Here is a 15,123-nt window from a genome sequence, read left to right as displayed (position 1 = left end):
AACCGGCTCAGTAGCCGGGTGGTTTGCTCAGTGCCCCCCATGCTGTGCTCGGCTCCAGGGGTTTTGTTTCGTTTTGTCTTACTTTTGTTTAACTGCACTGGCCTGCGGAGGCGTGGAGATGGTTCAGCAGCCATTTATTTATTTATTAAATATATATACCGCCTCCTAGCCAAAGCTCTCCGGGCGGTTTACAAAAGTCAAAAAACAGTGAACATTAAAAAGTATACAAAATTTAAAACCATCAAAAACATAAAAACAACAGTATCCATTTAAACAACAACAGTTCTGGGGTCCATTAAAAAACAAACAAACTTAGCATATGCTGTTAAATGCCTGGGAGAAGAGAAAGGTCTTGACCTGGCACCGGAAAGATAACAATGTTGGCGCCAGGCGAGCATCGCCGGGGAGATCATTCCATAATTGGGGGGGCACCACCAAAAAGGCCCTCTCCCTTGTTGCCATCCTCCGAGCTTCCCTCGGAGTAGGCACTCGGAGGAGGACCTTAGATGTTGAACGCAGTGTACGGGTAGGTTCATGTCGGGAGAGACGTTCCGTCAGGTATTGTGGTCCCAAGCCCCCCAGGTGACCAATCAGGGTTCACCATCATCTGGGACTGCCTCCAACGCAGCTCCAAAGCAAGGCGACAGACGGCACATGCTGCCGTTGCCTCACTCCAAGAGAAAAAAGTTGCGGTAAGTGCCTGACTTTTAAACCGGAGCTTCGGGTGTTTGCCCCTGGATGGCTTCACGATGGCAGCTGCATCATATAGATGATCTGCTGGCACTGAGGATCCACCCTGGGGCAAACCCCTCATTAAGACAAGCCCTAATAGAGTCCTCTTCCTCTTCCTCCTTCCCATTTTATCCTCACAACAACAACCCTGCGAGGTAGGTTAGGCAGAGAGTCAGTGACTGGCCCAAAGTCACCCAGTGAACTTCATGGCCAAGTGGGGACTCCCACACTCTAACCACTATACCACATTGGCTCTCACAACAACTCCCTCTTGTGACAATGGAATGGGTAGCAATAGATATTGGTTAGAAGAGATCTGCTATTCCTACATATGATCTCTGGGGTCTGCTTTGATGTCTGTGCTTGTGCCTGGGTTGGTTACGGGTGCTAGAGATAGATAGATAGATAGATAGATAGATAGATAGATAGATAGATAGATCAGAACTGCTTCTAGGGTGGGTGCTTAAAATTATTTCACATATATTAAGGCTAATTCACACAACAACAACAACAACAACAACTCTGTACACTCCCTTGCCCTCCACCCCAATCTGGACTGCCCTGTCCACATGGCAAAAGTGTTCTGAGCCCGCTCTGCAGTGTTTCATGCCGCTACAAAACTTCTGAATAAAGGCCGAGCACATGCCCGTGAATGCATTCGGTCTCTCGTTCAATTTTTGATGTCTCAGAATAAAGGATCATGTGGCTACCTCTGCTACTAGAATCCAAGAAAGCCACCCTCATGCAGAGTAGATTCAAGATGGACTAAAGGTCTGGCATGGGTTAGATAGCGCTTTTTGTATCTGATGTATGTCTTGAGGCACGCAAATTTGCCACTTCAGTGAGTGACTGTCAGCATTTGCAACTAAGATTGTAGTGCCTGAATTTGCTTTCCTTCCCCCCTCCTCCTCCCTCCCAATCCCCTTTCCTTTTGTGTCATGTCTTTTAGATTGTAAGCCTGTGGGCAGGGACTGTCAAGAAATACTTTTGTAAGCAGCCGTGAGAGCCTTTTTTGGCTGAACGGCGGGATAAAAATGCTTAAATAAATAAATAAAATAAAAAAATGGGACCCTATCCACATTAGATACTGTGGAAACAGAACTTGAGGCCCTGCTTATGTCCCACCACCAAATGAAGTTTGGAGATAGGTATTTTTCTGTGGCAGCATGCTGGTTATGGCATTCCCTCTCAAAGAAGGTGAGACTAGCTCCAACTTGGATGGCGTTTAGGCAGGCATTGAAAACGTTTTTATTATTATTATTATTATTATTATTATTATTATTATTATTATTATTTTGCTCACCTTTGAGTAGTTTTTAACTCTACTCCTTTCTGATTTTAGGCCTCAGGTTTTAATTGTATTATTGCTGAATTATTCTGTTATGAAAATCATTCTGGGGCTCTTTGTTAGGGCTGACAAGCAATATTAAAGTGTTTAAAATAAATAATGACAAGGATATAACTAAAATTATAATTTTAAAAAGTGGTCTTGGTAGAACAAGAGGTGGGGGTTGGAGGGTGTGGAAGAGAGCTAAGCACCATGAGCTGCGCTAAGGAAAAAACGTTCCTAGGCGAAACTTTCTCTAGCCTGTTTACCCCGGGGCTGCTACTTTAACCCTGCTGTGTCTCCTCAGTCCACAGAGGATTGGGAAGCTGTCGTCAGTGTCAGCTCACAGGCTTTACCCATGAGCCCGCGCTGCGGCAACGTGTTGCCCTCGGAGCAGATGTACCGGGAGAGTCTGCCACATAGTACCAGGTGAGAAGGAGAGATGGAAAGCCAGCCAGAGGAATCTAACCAACTTGGGGAGAGGGGGCTGCAGCAGTCCCAGGTAAAATCCGTGGGAAGATTTCACTGGGAAGAATCTACTTCAGCTGGTCAAAGTTAGGCTGACAAGTATTACCCAGAGGACCTTCTCTTCTGCTGCTCCCAGACTGTGGAATGGCCTGCCGGAGGAGACTCGTCAACTTGACAGTTAAGTAGCATTCAAGAAAGCTATCAAGACTGATCTCTTCCGGCAGGCCTATCCAGGGGGATTTTAAGATGTTTTTAGAATGTTTTAACAATGTATATTATGTTTTAATTCAGTTTTATGAATTTTATATTTACTGTTGTTCCCTGCCTCGATCAAAATGGAGAGGCGTGTAAGAAATAAATTTATTATTATTATTATTATTATTATTATTATTATTATTATTAAAGACCACATGGATTACATCCTTCCCTTTAATTTCATCTCAAATTGCTTACTACACTGGAGTTTTTTCTTTGGAGTCTGCTACTGTCAGCCTTTATTACAGGTCTCATGTCACTAATAACCAGTTTCAGGTCGTTGGATTATAAATGTGTGATTGACAGGAAAAAATGGGGCTGGCCTACTTCTGCATTCTCCGCAGTCATTATTTCTCAAAGCAGGAGCCAGGGGGCCGAAGTTTATTTTGCTGCACAGCTTGGCCCCTTCTCAGAATTAATGGCCAGATAAAATTGCTCATGCAACTGTGTGTGTTTGTTGTGAGGAGGCAGAGGAAGTTCTTAAGCTACCCGTTGGCTATTCATGGTGTAAAATATGTATCTGTTAGCAGTGTTATACACTGTTTTACCATTGTTTATTCTTATCCTGTCAAAGGAGCAGATTCACAATATGCTTCTGCACATCCATGAAATCTGAAAAACCCATTACGGAATACTTTTCAGCCTAAAAACAAGTGCTGAAAATAGAAGTGTGAAACCTTATGCAACAACCCCGAGTTTCCATGCTCCAATTGTTGCAGTCTGTGTTTTGGCACGACTGACAAGCAGGTGATCTTTCTATCATCCAAGTATTTGCTGCTGGATTGACTAAGTATTTATCACAATTAAGTGGCGTGCTCATGGTATTTCTGTGGTTAGGAACTTGTTAGTATTTTGGTTTGGCTAAGGGCCTTCTTCATGTGCTGGTGGATTTTGGTCCTGCAATTTGCAAAGGGAATGGCATAATTCCCTCTTCCTGCCACTATATTTATTTCAAGCTACTTACAACAAAGGAGGTTTTTTTCTCCTTTTAGTCTGCTATTGTCTTTCTGTGTTTCGTGTCGTTAATAACCACTTCATGTAAATATAGCATTTAGTATGGGGGAGGGGGAGAGTCTCACAATTTTATGTAGGAATTCCTTTCTTCTAGTTTTCAGTATCTCAGTTTTCTTACTAAGTTTTGTCGCTTTCTTCTTTCTTCTAACTTCAGTGCTTTTTGCTTTGTGTGTGTTATAAAGATATAAATATTTGGAGAGAGTCTAAAGTTTCTACTTCACATGTCTCTCTCATGGTTTTGTGGAAAGGTTTCCAGGTGTGATGGGCATATTTTGAGTGTATGGAGTATGGTTGGTTATTGCACTACGAAACCAACTTGGTTTTGCACTATGTTCACAACTGTTTAGAGTAATTTGCTATTCCAGTTAGCTTTCCCTCTCACCAGTTAATCAGAATACGCAAAGTCCTGTGGACCTTTACAGACTAGTTAGTTGATTGTCAACAATATCCTTTATCAGGTAGATCATTAACAGGCAGAGCAATCCTAGATTACAATTACTCTGGGGAAGGTGGAGGGAGATATACCGTCACCGCACTGATGGAATGGCATCCTTATCTTATGCGTGCCCAACCCAGGATGGGAAGGCAAAAAAACACAACTGGAAAAATACAAAAACGGGGTAAAAACAGTAGACATACACTTTGGATTTGACCTTTTTTTTTTTTAGAAAAATGTTTCCCTTCATGATTCTTTGGTAGGATGTGATATAGATGTCTTCCCTTCAGGTTGTGCCTCCATCTTTTTAGTGGGGGGAGGAAACCAACTGGTTTTACTCAGTCGAATTTCCCTCCTCACCCCGCACTTCTGTGGCTACTTGGGTAACTTTTAATAGAGTGCAGAAGATGACCGTATTACAGACAGTTCCCATGATATCTCTTAAGATGAGCCCGTGTGGTTTAGTGATTAGAGTGCTGGACTAGGATCAGAGAGACTCAGGCCTTAGCTAGACCAGGCTTTATCCCAGGGGCGAACCCCAGGATTGTCCCTGTGCGTCCAGATGAAGCACAGGGGATCCCGGGATCAGGGAGGGATCATCCCTCCCTTGCCTTGGGACCTCGCCCTCCCCTTTGGGCCCACTTTTTCCACGGTCTTGGGCTGAGCCTGAGACTGCAGAGTGTGTGGCCCGTTTCCGCGGGTTTACCCGGCTCCGCGCGCTAGGGTGGGGGGAGCAGGGAAAGTAGTTGAAATAAAAAAAAACCCTTACCTTTGCGCACGACTTTTCGTACGCTCCTCTTCCTTTAAAAAATAAAAAATGGCGGGCGCAATACCGCTCTTCCTGAGGTCGTCGCGCCTTATGTGTAAACGGGGACAAGATCTCACGTTAATCCCAACGTGAGGTCTCCCCTTCTCTGCCCCGGACTTTCAGGTAGGTCTAGCTAAGGCCTCAGGCTCAAATCCCCATTCAGGTCACAAAATGCACTGAGACCTGGTTGACACATCATGCTGAGCCACAGTGTGTTGTCACCATGGGTGGTTGTAGGGTGGCTTAGCTTGATGTCCGAACCTGGCACACAGCTTTTCTGTCATGGTTTGTTTTTCGCAAACAAGCCACTCCGAGAACCCATGGTTTGTGGTAGGGTTGTTTAGGGTGGTTTCTCATGATGTCTGAACCTGGCAGAGTTGCTTCAGCATGGGTTGTTTAAAATGGCGAGACAGCCGGCTGGCAAGAATGGCAAAAAACCCTGCCGGACACTCCTCTTGATCTTGCTAATAATATCCCCATCTTGAAATGACACTAGTCAATTTATTCTTCCACTTCCTTACCTCCCTACACAGCAACACCTGGGTTTTTTTTCACTTTGGGGAAGATTTACACAAATTTAATATCCCCCCCCCCTTCGGTGGGGTTTGCACAAATGGTGAGGTTTTCACCTGCGGGGAAACATTTTTCCCACCTTTGGGGAGGTTTGTAGAAATGTAACTTTATTTATTTTATTATTATTTTTGCTACGTTCGGGGAGATTTGCGCAAATGCAGTAAAGTGCAGTAACTACAAATCTCCCCGAAAGTTAAAACAAATAAATAAAGTTACATTTACACAAATTCCGCCCCCCCCCCCAAAAAAAGTAATGTTAAATATGCGTAAATCTCCTCAAAGTTGGAAAAAAGAAAATTAAATTTTTGTACATTTCCCCAAAGGTGTGAGTGTGTGTGTGTGGGGGGGGGGGGAATCTACAAAAAAACTTCTACTCTGCTAATGAGTGCCATGCGCTCATTAGTGGTGTAGTTCAGTAGGCTACTGAGGTTGTGTTGCAAAGGCCTATGGGATACGTGCTGGGAGCAGACAGGAGGAACAAGGGGGAAATGAGCCATGGCAGGCTGGAGAGCACCTGACCATCTGTTGGAGTAACGTGGGTTAGTATTCAAACAAACAACCCACCATAGCTTATTATTGTGACGTACGAACCGGCCCAGAGTGACCTTGAGCCGGTCACTCTCGGCCAAAACTCGTCTCATAGGTTTGTTGTGAGGATGTAATTGGGAGAGAAATCTGAATGTTGTTCTCAGCTCCCTGGAGGATGGGTGGAATAAAATATTAATAAATAATAATAATATATTTATTTCTTACCCACCTCTCCCTTTGGATCGAGGCGGGGAACAACATTAGTACAGGAATCAATACATGACAATTCTTGATTTTACATTGGTCTGGATAGGCCTGCCGGAAAAGGCTAGTCTTTAAAGCTGCCTTAAAATCACACAGAGAGTTAATTTTACGAATCTCCTCCGGCAGGCCATTCCACAATCCGGGGGCGACAGAAGAAAAGGTCCTCTGGGAAACTGATGTCAGCCTAGTTTTAGCTGACTGAAGTAAGTTCACCCCAGAGGTCCTGAGCGTGCGGGGCGGACTGTATGGGAGAAGGCAATCCCACAGGTAACTTGGACCCAAACCATTTAGGGCTTTAAAGGTAATGACCAACACTTTGTAGTTTGCCTGGAAACTAATTGGCAACCAGTGGAGTGATTTTAATGTTGGGGTAATATGCTCACCCCTAGATGTACTGGTAACCAACCTGGCTGCCATATTTTGAACTAGTTGAAGTTTCCGAACTAGGTGCAATGGTAGCCCTATGTAGAGCGCATTGCAGAAGTCAAGCCTTGAGGTTACCAGCGCATGCACTGCTGTCTTTAGGTCTTCTGACTCTAAGAAGGGACGGAGCTGGCGTATCAGCTGAAGCTGATAGTAGGCACTCCTGGCTGTCGCATCCATCTGGGCTGTCATTTGGAGTGACGGATCCAGGAGCACCCCCAAACTGCGAACACAGTCTTTCAGGGGGAGTGTAGACCCACCCAGAACTGGTTTACACACCTCCAAACCTAGGTCAGAGCCCTTGACAGCAAGCACCTCCGTTTTGTCTGGATTCAACTTCAGTTTGTTTTTCCTCATCCAGCCCATTACCGTTTCCAAGCATTCATTCAGAGGAGACACAATATCCTTAGCTGACGCTGTTATTGAAGGCATAAAGAAATATATTTGGGTGTCATCAGCATACTGATAGCACCCCGCCCCATGTCTCTGGGTGATCTCTCCCAGCGGTTTCATGTAGATGTTAAACAGCATTGGGGATAGGATGGCACCTCATGGTACGCCATACAACAGCTCCTTTTTTGAGGAGCGACTATCCCCAAGCATCACCATCTGGAATCTACCTGAGAGGTAGGACCGGAACCACCAGAGCACAGTGCCCCCTGATTTCCAAACCCCTCAGGAGTTTAAATAAATAAACAAATAAAATTATACTACTACTCCTGCAAGCCTAGGCAATAAGAGCAGTTTTTAATGGGTGTTGATGCTGTTTCTTTCCAAGGCTACCACTTCCCTGCTCTTCCACATAGATATTCAAGTATCTTTTTAACAGCAAAACAAAAAGCCAAAAGTACTGAAGGGCTCCTTGTCATCCACCACCATTTCAAGCACTTCTCTTTGAAGTTTACTCTGCCTTTTCAAAAAACAGATCGAATGCCTTCTTGGGCTTTGTAGAAAAAGGGGAAAACAGCAAGCATTTCCCTAGAAGCAGTTCTGGTTTGATGTTTTAAATAGCTTAAATTCACTTTATCGCTAGCAGGCAAACAACTAGTGCCGTGAGGGAATCAGCTCTTTTCGTTCCATTTAAAACATGATCTGGAGAGGATCTACACAGCGTTGTGAAGGCGCTTGCGTGCGCCTGCAGTGCGCCCCGAAACTCCTTGTGTAGATCCTGCCCAGAAGAGACGGAGGAGGAGGCAGCGGCGGCGGCCCCACATCGCCCCTCGCGGGGACGGGGCAAAAAGTTTCCGGGCTCGGCGCGTCCTTGCCGCCGCCGCCGCCCACCTCCCTGCTGGCCTCCTGCTGCCGGTGAAAGAGCCACCCGGGTCGGAGAGCTTGGCGGAAGAAGCTGCCGCCCCGCCTTCCGCCGAGCTCTCCGACCCGGGTTGCTCTTTCGCCGGCAGCAGGAGGCCAGCGGGGAGGTGGGCGGCGGCGGCGGCAAGGACGCGCCGAGCCCGGAAACTTTTCGCCCCGTCCCCGCCTCCTCCTCCGTCTCTTCTGGGCAGGATCTACACAAGGAGTTTCGGGGCGCCCTGCAGGCGCACGCAAGCGCCTTCACGACGCAGTGTAGATCCCCTCCTGTATATAACAGCCCCTCTCATCTCCGTGGCAAAAGATTCCCCAAACTCTCCTACATCCATTAATGGCGGAACGATTATTGTTATTTATGCCCTGGCAGTGAGATAGGTTCAGGTAGAAAACTTACGTTAGACTCATGGCAGCTACAGTTGTTACATAAAAAAGAAGTTTTCAATCGTTTTTGAGAACCGCACACACAAATAGGTATCTCACTAAGCAACCAACTTTGTAACACATAACTATAAATAACTATAAATCTTGAGGCTATAAAAAACGGATTAGTCTCTTTCTCCATCAATACTCTCCTCTTTCTCTCTACTCTGACTTGAGAGTAATTCTCCTTCCTACCAGCTGCCTCTCTTAGCTCCCTCTGCTGGCTTTGCAATGCTTCCTGTCACTCACAAGCAACTATTCCAAAGGGCTGCTAGCTCATGCCACTATTCTGCTATTGCCATTGAACTAGTCACTTGCAGGACTGGATAAGCTGGGAAGTGTCCTAGGAAGAGGCACTGCTGCCTTTTTGCCCATTTATTTATTGGATTTCTATATCGCCCAATAGCCAAAGCACTCCAGGTGGTTCGCAAAAATCAAAACCATGAAGTACAATATGAAGTATAAAACCTGAACCACAGTGTAAAACACACAATATAAAAGTACAACGAGAATAAAACCGAGCAGCAAGACAAAGATTTAAAATACAGATGTAAAACAGGAAAGTTAAAAAGATTAAGATGATGAAATGTTAAAATACTGGGAAAATAAAAAGGCGTCAAAAAGAGTATAATGGAGGTGCCAGGAGAACTCTTGTTTTAGTTTTTTCTGTTCTGATGGAGATTTCTGAGGATGGGTAAAGGGTTGTAGGCCCAAGGAAGCTTTTTAAGCTTACAAAGCAATTAAACGAAGCTAAATAGCCCACAGTCTCAGCAGAAGGCATGAGGGCACGTGGAGGGGGTGAGAGAGAGTTGATGGGCGTGTTTTGCCAGTTTCAGGGGGAGCAGGATGCAACTCGCTTGTGAAGAACAGCGTAGTCAAGGCCGGCGCTACCATTAGGCCAACTAGGCAGCCGCCCAGGGCGCAGACTTCAGAGGGGCACAGTACTGACCTTTAAGGGCCACCATTTTATCCATATTAGCTGTTTTAAGAAAAAACATAAACGGAAAATATGTTAGTTCATAACCAGTTTATTGTTTTCAACCCTAACAATACTGTTAACCTTAACAGGAACCTTAAACAGTATATATACTTAAAGGTGTGTGAAGTAAAAGGTTTTCATGTTGTGTTGCCAATGGCGGAGGTATGCATTATACCGAGTGCCCTTTAGTTCAAAATGATTTGTGTGCCAAAATATTTTCTTTTGCATCTGAGAAAGATAATCAAAAATTGATTATTACTTATTCTTGCAATTTAAAACAAATTTAGCGGTTTCAAGTTTTGTGCTGTTTATTTTTTTCTACAAAACACCTGTTCTTAAAAATCGAAGTTGGCAATTTTGGGGGGCGGGGAGCAAGTAGCTCTCCTTGCCTAGGGCGCAAAATAGTCTGGCAGCAGTCCTGAGTGTGGTGCCGTAGCACTTAGCACAGCCCTTCACCTGTTTCCTAGTCGTTCATTCAAGCCCATGTGAAGTGGAGGCGCTGGGGGTTCAAGGCTAAATGGCCACAGTGGCTTGTAAACAGTAGTCTCTACTTTTTAAAAGAGCTGCTGGAAGGCAGCAATGCCAGGTGAGCTGGGAGTACCAGGCAGCGGGTTGTTGTGCCGTTCACAAGGCCGGCATCTCCTCTAGCAGGAATGCATCTTGGGTATGGTTAGTTCTTTCTACACGTCTGTCATGTATGCGGGACCACATGGAACGGGGTTCAGGCGGGATCAAGGCATGTGATTGATTGATTACATTTATATCCCGCCTTTTTTCCTCCAAGGAACCCCAGGCGGCATACATAATCCTCCTCCTCTCCATTTCTATCCTCACAACAACCACCCCTGTGAGGTAGGTTGGGCTGAGAGTCTGTGACTGGCCCAGAGTCACCCAGTGAGCTTCCATGGCCGAGTGGGGTCTGGAACCCGGATCTCCCGACTCCCAGTCCAACACCTTAGCCACTACACCACACTGGCAGGCATGTCGGATTAGCAAAGATTTTGGAAGGCTGATTGCTAGGTGCTGGGCTGCAGCATTGCTCTTCACAAGTTAGCTGCGTTCCTTCCCCAAACTGCTAAAACAAGCCCATTGGTTCTCCAAGGCTGTAGACACCTGCACGCTGGTTTCTTGGGACGCTCTTGCACTCTTCTCATCACAGTGTGCTCTCTGCTTCCCTGTCTCCTCCCCACAGGTATGTGCTTCTGCCACGGCCTTTCTGCTTTGAGCCCAGGAACCGTTATGAGATCACGGTGCGTTTCCAGCGGGCAGGTGTGGCACAACGCCATCTCACAGCCTTCATCCTCGTGGACTCGGTGAGAAAACGATTTGTGCTAAAGGGAGCATTATGCTCTTCTGTTCTTTCAGCCTGGTATTTTTTTCCTCTTAGATCCTAGTGGGAGGCCTCATTTTCTAGCTACAAAACAGCGTTAGTTCTTGTCCCAACCGGGCCTCGTTCCCCCACCCCCCTGATGTGTCTCCCTCCTTCCCACAGCTGGTTCTTTTGCCACGTGTGAAGGAGCTGCCCGGTCTCCATGGCAACGATCCCGCAGCAGTGGAGCGTCGGGAGGCACTGGAGCGCTACACGTGCCTGGAGGCGTTCCGCATGGCCACCATGCCTGACCTGGCTGAGACCTGTGCTCGCCTGCTGTGCAGCATCTCTGCCCTGATGCATGATGGGGCTTTGCGTGAGTGAAGAGCAAAGCGTGGGTCAGGATTGGAGCTGGATGAAAGGGTGTACAGCTTGAGGTGGAAGAGTGAGGCAAGGAGATCTGGCCTTGTTGAGTTGGGCAGTGTAGTGTAGTGGGCAGGGATAAGGCTTAGAGCCAGGCCTGGGAAAATTAAATAGGCCCCGTACCTGGAATCAGGAAGCAGAGGATTGTTCAGAAAGAGGAGGATTCCTCACACCTTAGCTCATCTAACTTCTTAAATACGAATAAAATGAAGTCTTTGTATGTCGTTGATGGACTAAAAAACTGTACATTCGATTGTTATGAAACTTTTAGGAGCACAAGTGCGGGGTTTTGGTGCTCACGATGCCAATGCACCATCGTCAAGACAACCCCTCAGACATCAAAAAAGCCCCAAATATTGAAAAAAGCTCCTATTAAAGAATGAAAAGAAAAGAACAAGCACAGTTTGAAGCCAGAGAAGATTAGTAGGCCCTGCCCTCTTTTGTAGAGTGGCCAGATACAAAAGAGGGCGGGGCTCCTGCAGCTTTAACTGTTGTGATGAAGAGGGGATTTCACCAGGGGCTGCATGCATACAAATGACACCTGCTGAAATTCCCTTTCCTATACAACTGTTAAAGAAATATTTGACTCTACAACCATGAGAGCTTAGAAACATGCTCATTTTAAAGACAACAAACCAAAAACTGAGATTCTCAGGATTTGGGGGCAGCTGTTTGATTGATGTTATAAAATACATTATTTAGTATTTTACTTATGGTCAAAACAAATACACTTACTTACTGCATTTTACTTTATGACTGCAAGTAGGCATATTCCTAGACTTCCTTGCTCATCAGTCAGCTCTTGAGAAGGAGTTAATTCAGTGTGCTGGGGAGACGTATCCCCATCCCGCAACCTGTGAGACAAGACCCCCAGTTCTGTCCAGTCTTATTTGCAGTGGGGTGGGGAGGGGAGGGGGTCTTGTGTTCCTCTTGCATAGCTACTTCCCTAACCATTGGTAATGCTGTTTCTTCTATCCTTAGCCTGCCAATGTGACCCCCAGGGCTCCACCAGCAGTGTCTGCCACAAAGTGGGAGGGCAGTGTCAGTGTAAACCCAATGTGATGGGTCGGCGCTGTGACCAGTGTGTCCCCGGCACTTATGGATTCGGACCATACGGCTGCAGTCGTGAGTAACCAAGGCAGGGCCCGGATGTACTGTCTGCCCCATATTCGTTTTTATCTTTTCCTCAACTCTGTGTTAGGCCTGCTTCTTTCAGACAGCAGATGAGGTAATAAACCTGTGCCTGGATTGTATCACAGCTGTGGGCTCCTTGTGAGGAAAGATGGGATATAAATAAATAAATAAATAAAAAATAAAAGAATAATAAATAATAATAATCCTGACCCTAAGAGCAGACGTCTCAGACCCACAGTGGGAGGAACGAACTGGATTAGAAAGACCAGCAGCGCAAGCTGTGAAGATGCTCAGCCAAGACCCAGACCCTAACATCAAGCCTTTAGCCTGTCAGCCAGGAGCCCCTTGAATCAAAGATCCCCAAATGTCCCCCCCCCATAAATAGCACCTCCTGAGTTAGATCCCTTTGAGTTTCCAGCCCTATTTACAATAAGGGCCTCATGTTCCTCAGTGCCTGAGCACCAGCACTGGTAATGCACAATGTGGGAGGGGGGTTGACTGAGGCAAAAGAGAGTGCTAAGCTCGAGGCTGGAGGATTACCCCTTTAAGAGCATTTCTACATGAGGCTTTTATTGTGCGTTTGTGATTGGTCACTCATGGAAGTTTGTGGGTCCTTTACCTGACGTTGTCAACCTCCAAAGCATCTCCCATGCTTTTAAACGTTTATTTTGCTTTTTAAAAGATCGAAGATAAAGCAATAAGAAAGGGTAATCAGCAGTGTGAAATGACAGCGTTGCTCTATAATGTACCCACTAGATGACACTGTGTAATGAAACAGATAGAACACTGCCAAGAAAGGAAGTTTTCAATTCAGTTCAATTCAAATCATATGTCCGCCATGTAAAGGAACCCATCGTAATCCTGGAAAGAAACCAAAACCAGAAAGCCCCTGTAAGGATGTAGGATTTCAGCCTTGTGTGATGAACCTCTAAGACTCCACTATTCAGGAAGGGGACAGAGCTGCAAGGAGGTGGGGAGTTGTCTGGCCCAAGAGGGATACAAGGTCCCAGTTGAGCTCCAGACTTTTAGAACAAGTTGTCTGCTTGAAGTTATTCAAGACCCTGCAGCTTCAGCCTAGGGCTGAATAGCTAAACCATTCTCAGGTCAAGAGAACTGGGGAGGTAGGGCTTTAAATGTTAATACCAGCACTTTGAATCAGGCCCAGACCTGGACTGGCAGCCAATGAAGCTGGAAGAGGACTGGCGTGATGTGGTCTCGGTGGCCGGTCCCTGTTAATAAACCCTGTTTAAACAAGCCCTGTTTTGTACCAGTTGAAGTTTCTGGACCGTTTTCAAAGGCAGCCCCACGTATAACGCATTGCAGTAATCCAAACGAGAGGTTATCAGAGCATGGATAACTGTAGCTAGGCGATCTGTCCAGATAAGGGCGAAGCTGGTATATCAGCCTAAGCTGATAAAAGGTGCTCTTTGCCACTGAGTTCACCTGTGCCTCAAGTGACAGTTCTGGATCCAAGAGCACCCCCAAACTATGGACCCGATCCTTTAGGGGGAGTGCAGCCCCCTCCACAACAGGGCAAACATCACCTCGCCAGACAGGCGAACCACCCGCTAACAGTACCTCCGCCTTGTCTGGATTGAGTCTCAGTTTATTGGAGGAAAGTGGGCAGCGGGTCTTTCTAAATCGGAACAATCAAAGCAAGTACGGCTTCTTGTCTTATGGACATAGCAGCAGCTGCCACCTTGTGACCAGCAGAGAACTCTGAAGGTACCCTACACTGGAAGAGGAGGGACGCAATCTCCACATTAGGAAATTCCCAGATAATTATGCCAAAGCTCCGCCCCTGCTCAGCAACATTTTTAGCCTAACAGTTAATGCGCTCTTTCCTCGGTCATGTTGACAGCTCTGGAATTGTCCCCACAGCCTGTGCCTGTTCCCCTGAGGGCTCGGTCTCCAAAATCTGTGAACCAGTAAGTGGGCAGTGCCGGTGCCAACATGGCACTGTGGGACGCCAGTGCGATCAGTGCCCGCCGGGCCAGTGGGGCTTCCCAAGCTGCCGGCCTTGTCACTGCAACGGGCACTCGGAGGAATGTGACTTGCACACTGGAGCCTGCCGCCAGTGCCGTGACTACACAGCTGGCCGCCACTGTGAGAGGTGGGTCCGTGGAAACCTGGCAGGAGACCCTGCTTAGGTGAACCATCCCAGAAAAGTTGTCCCTAGCAAGAGACGTGAAATACTTATCTTGACAAAAGACCTTTGAGTTACCATATCTATTTGTGCAGTTGTCTTACTTGTTTGAAGAGATAAGAAGCCCCTGCTGACCTCCCTCCCTCGATCTATCTTGGACGCGCTGCCTTTATGTAAAGATTGTTTTCCGCGATCAAGGAGCTATACGTAATGTGTAGCTTGGTCCTATGGTATCAGTCTTTAAGGAAGAGAGAACTGGAACTGTAGGTTCCTTTAAGGAGCTGCAGACAACTTCACGAACATTATAAAGCCCTGAGGAAGAACACAACTGCGTTTGAAACGCGTAGGCACCTGGCACTTTAATAAAACTTTTACTAATATTATTGTTGAAGATTACTTGGTTCCACCCTTGCCTTTGGCTATTTTTTACTCCCCCACAGGGTTTTCCTTGCTTTTGCACTTCCTTTAAGGAGGAAACAGGGAGATTGCACAAGAAGCTTATTGGGAGAGATACTGGCCCTGTTCAGAAGACACCTTAAACCACAGCTTTAACCATGGTGGTTAAGCCAGAAAGCT

General features: G+C 46.3%; 1 protein-coding gene across 1 annotated transcript in view; it reads left to right on the top strand.

Moving 5' to 3' along the window:
• LOC134395909 (laminin subunit beta-1-like) overlaps window positions 1–15,123 on the top strand; it is a 75,150-nt gene that overhangs the window by 14,584 nt on the left and 45,443 nt on the right. The window contains exons 9-13 of the mRNA XM_063122147.1: window positions 2,367–2,488; window positions 10,728–10,848; window positions 11,028–11,220; window positions 12,249–12,392; window positions 14,283–14,514. Coding sequence (XP_062978217.1) covers window positions 2,367–2,488; window positions 10,728–10,848; window positions 11,028–11,220; window positions 12,249–12,392; window positions 14,283–14,514 — 812 coding nt within the window. The remainder of the gene's footprint in view (window positions 1–2,366; window positions 2,489–10,727; window positions 10,849–11,027; window positions 11,221–12,248; window positions 12,393–14,282; window positions 14,515–15,123) is intronic.

This window comes from Elgaria multicarinata, chromosome 3 (genome assembly GCF_023053635.1).
Source record: "Elgaria multicarinata webbii isolate HBS135686 ecotype San Diego chromosome 3, rElgMul1.1.pri, whole genome shotgun sequence".
In the NCBI taxonomy this organism is placed as follows: domain Eukaryota; kingdom Metazoa; phylum Chordata; class Lepidosauria; order Squamata; family Anguidae; genus Elgaria; species Elgaria multicarinata.
This window is presented reverse-complemented; position numbering and strand designations above follow the sequence as displayed.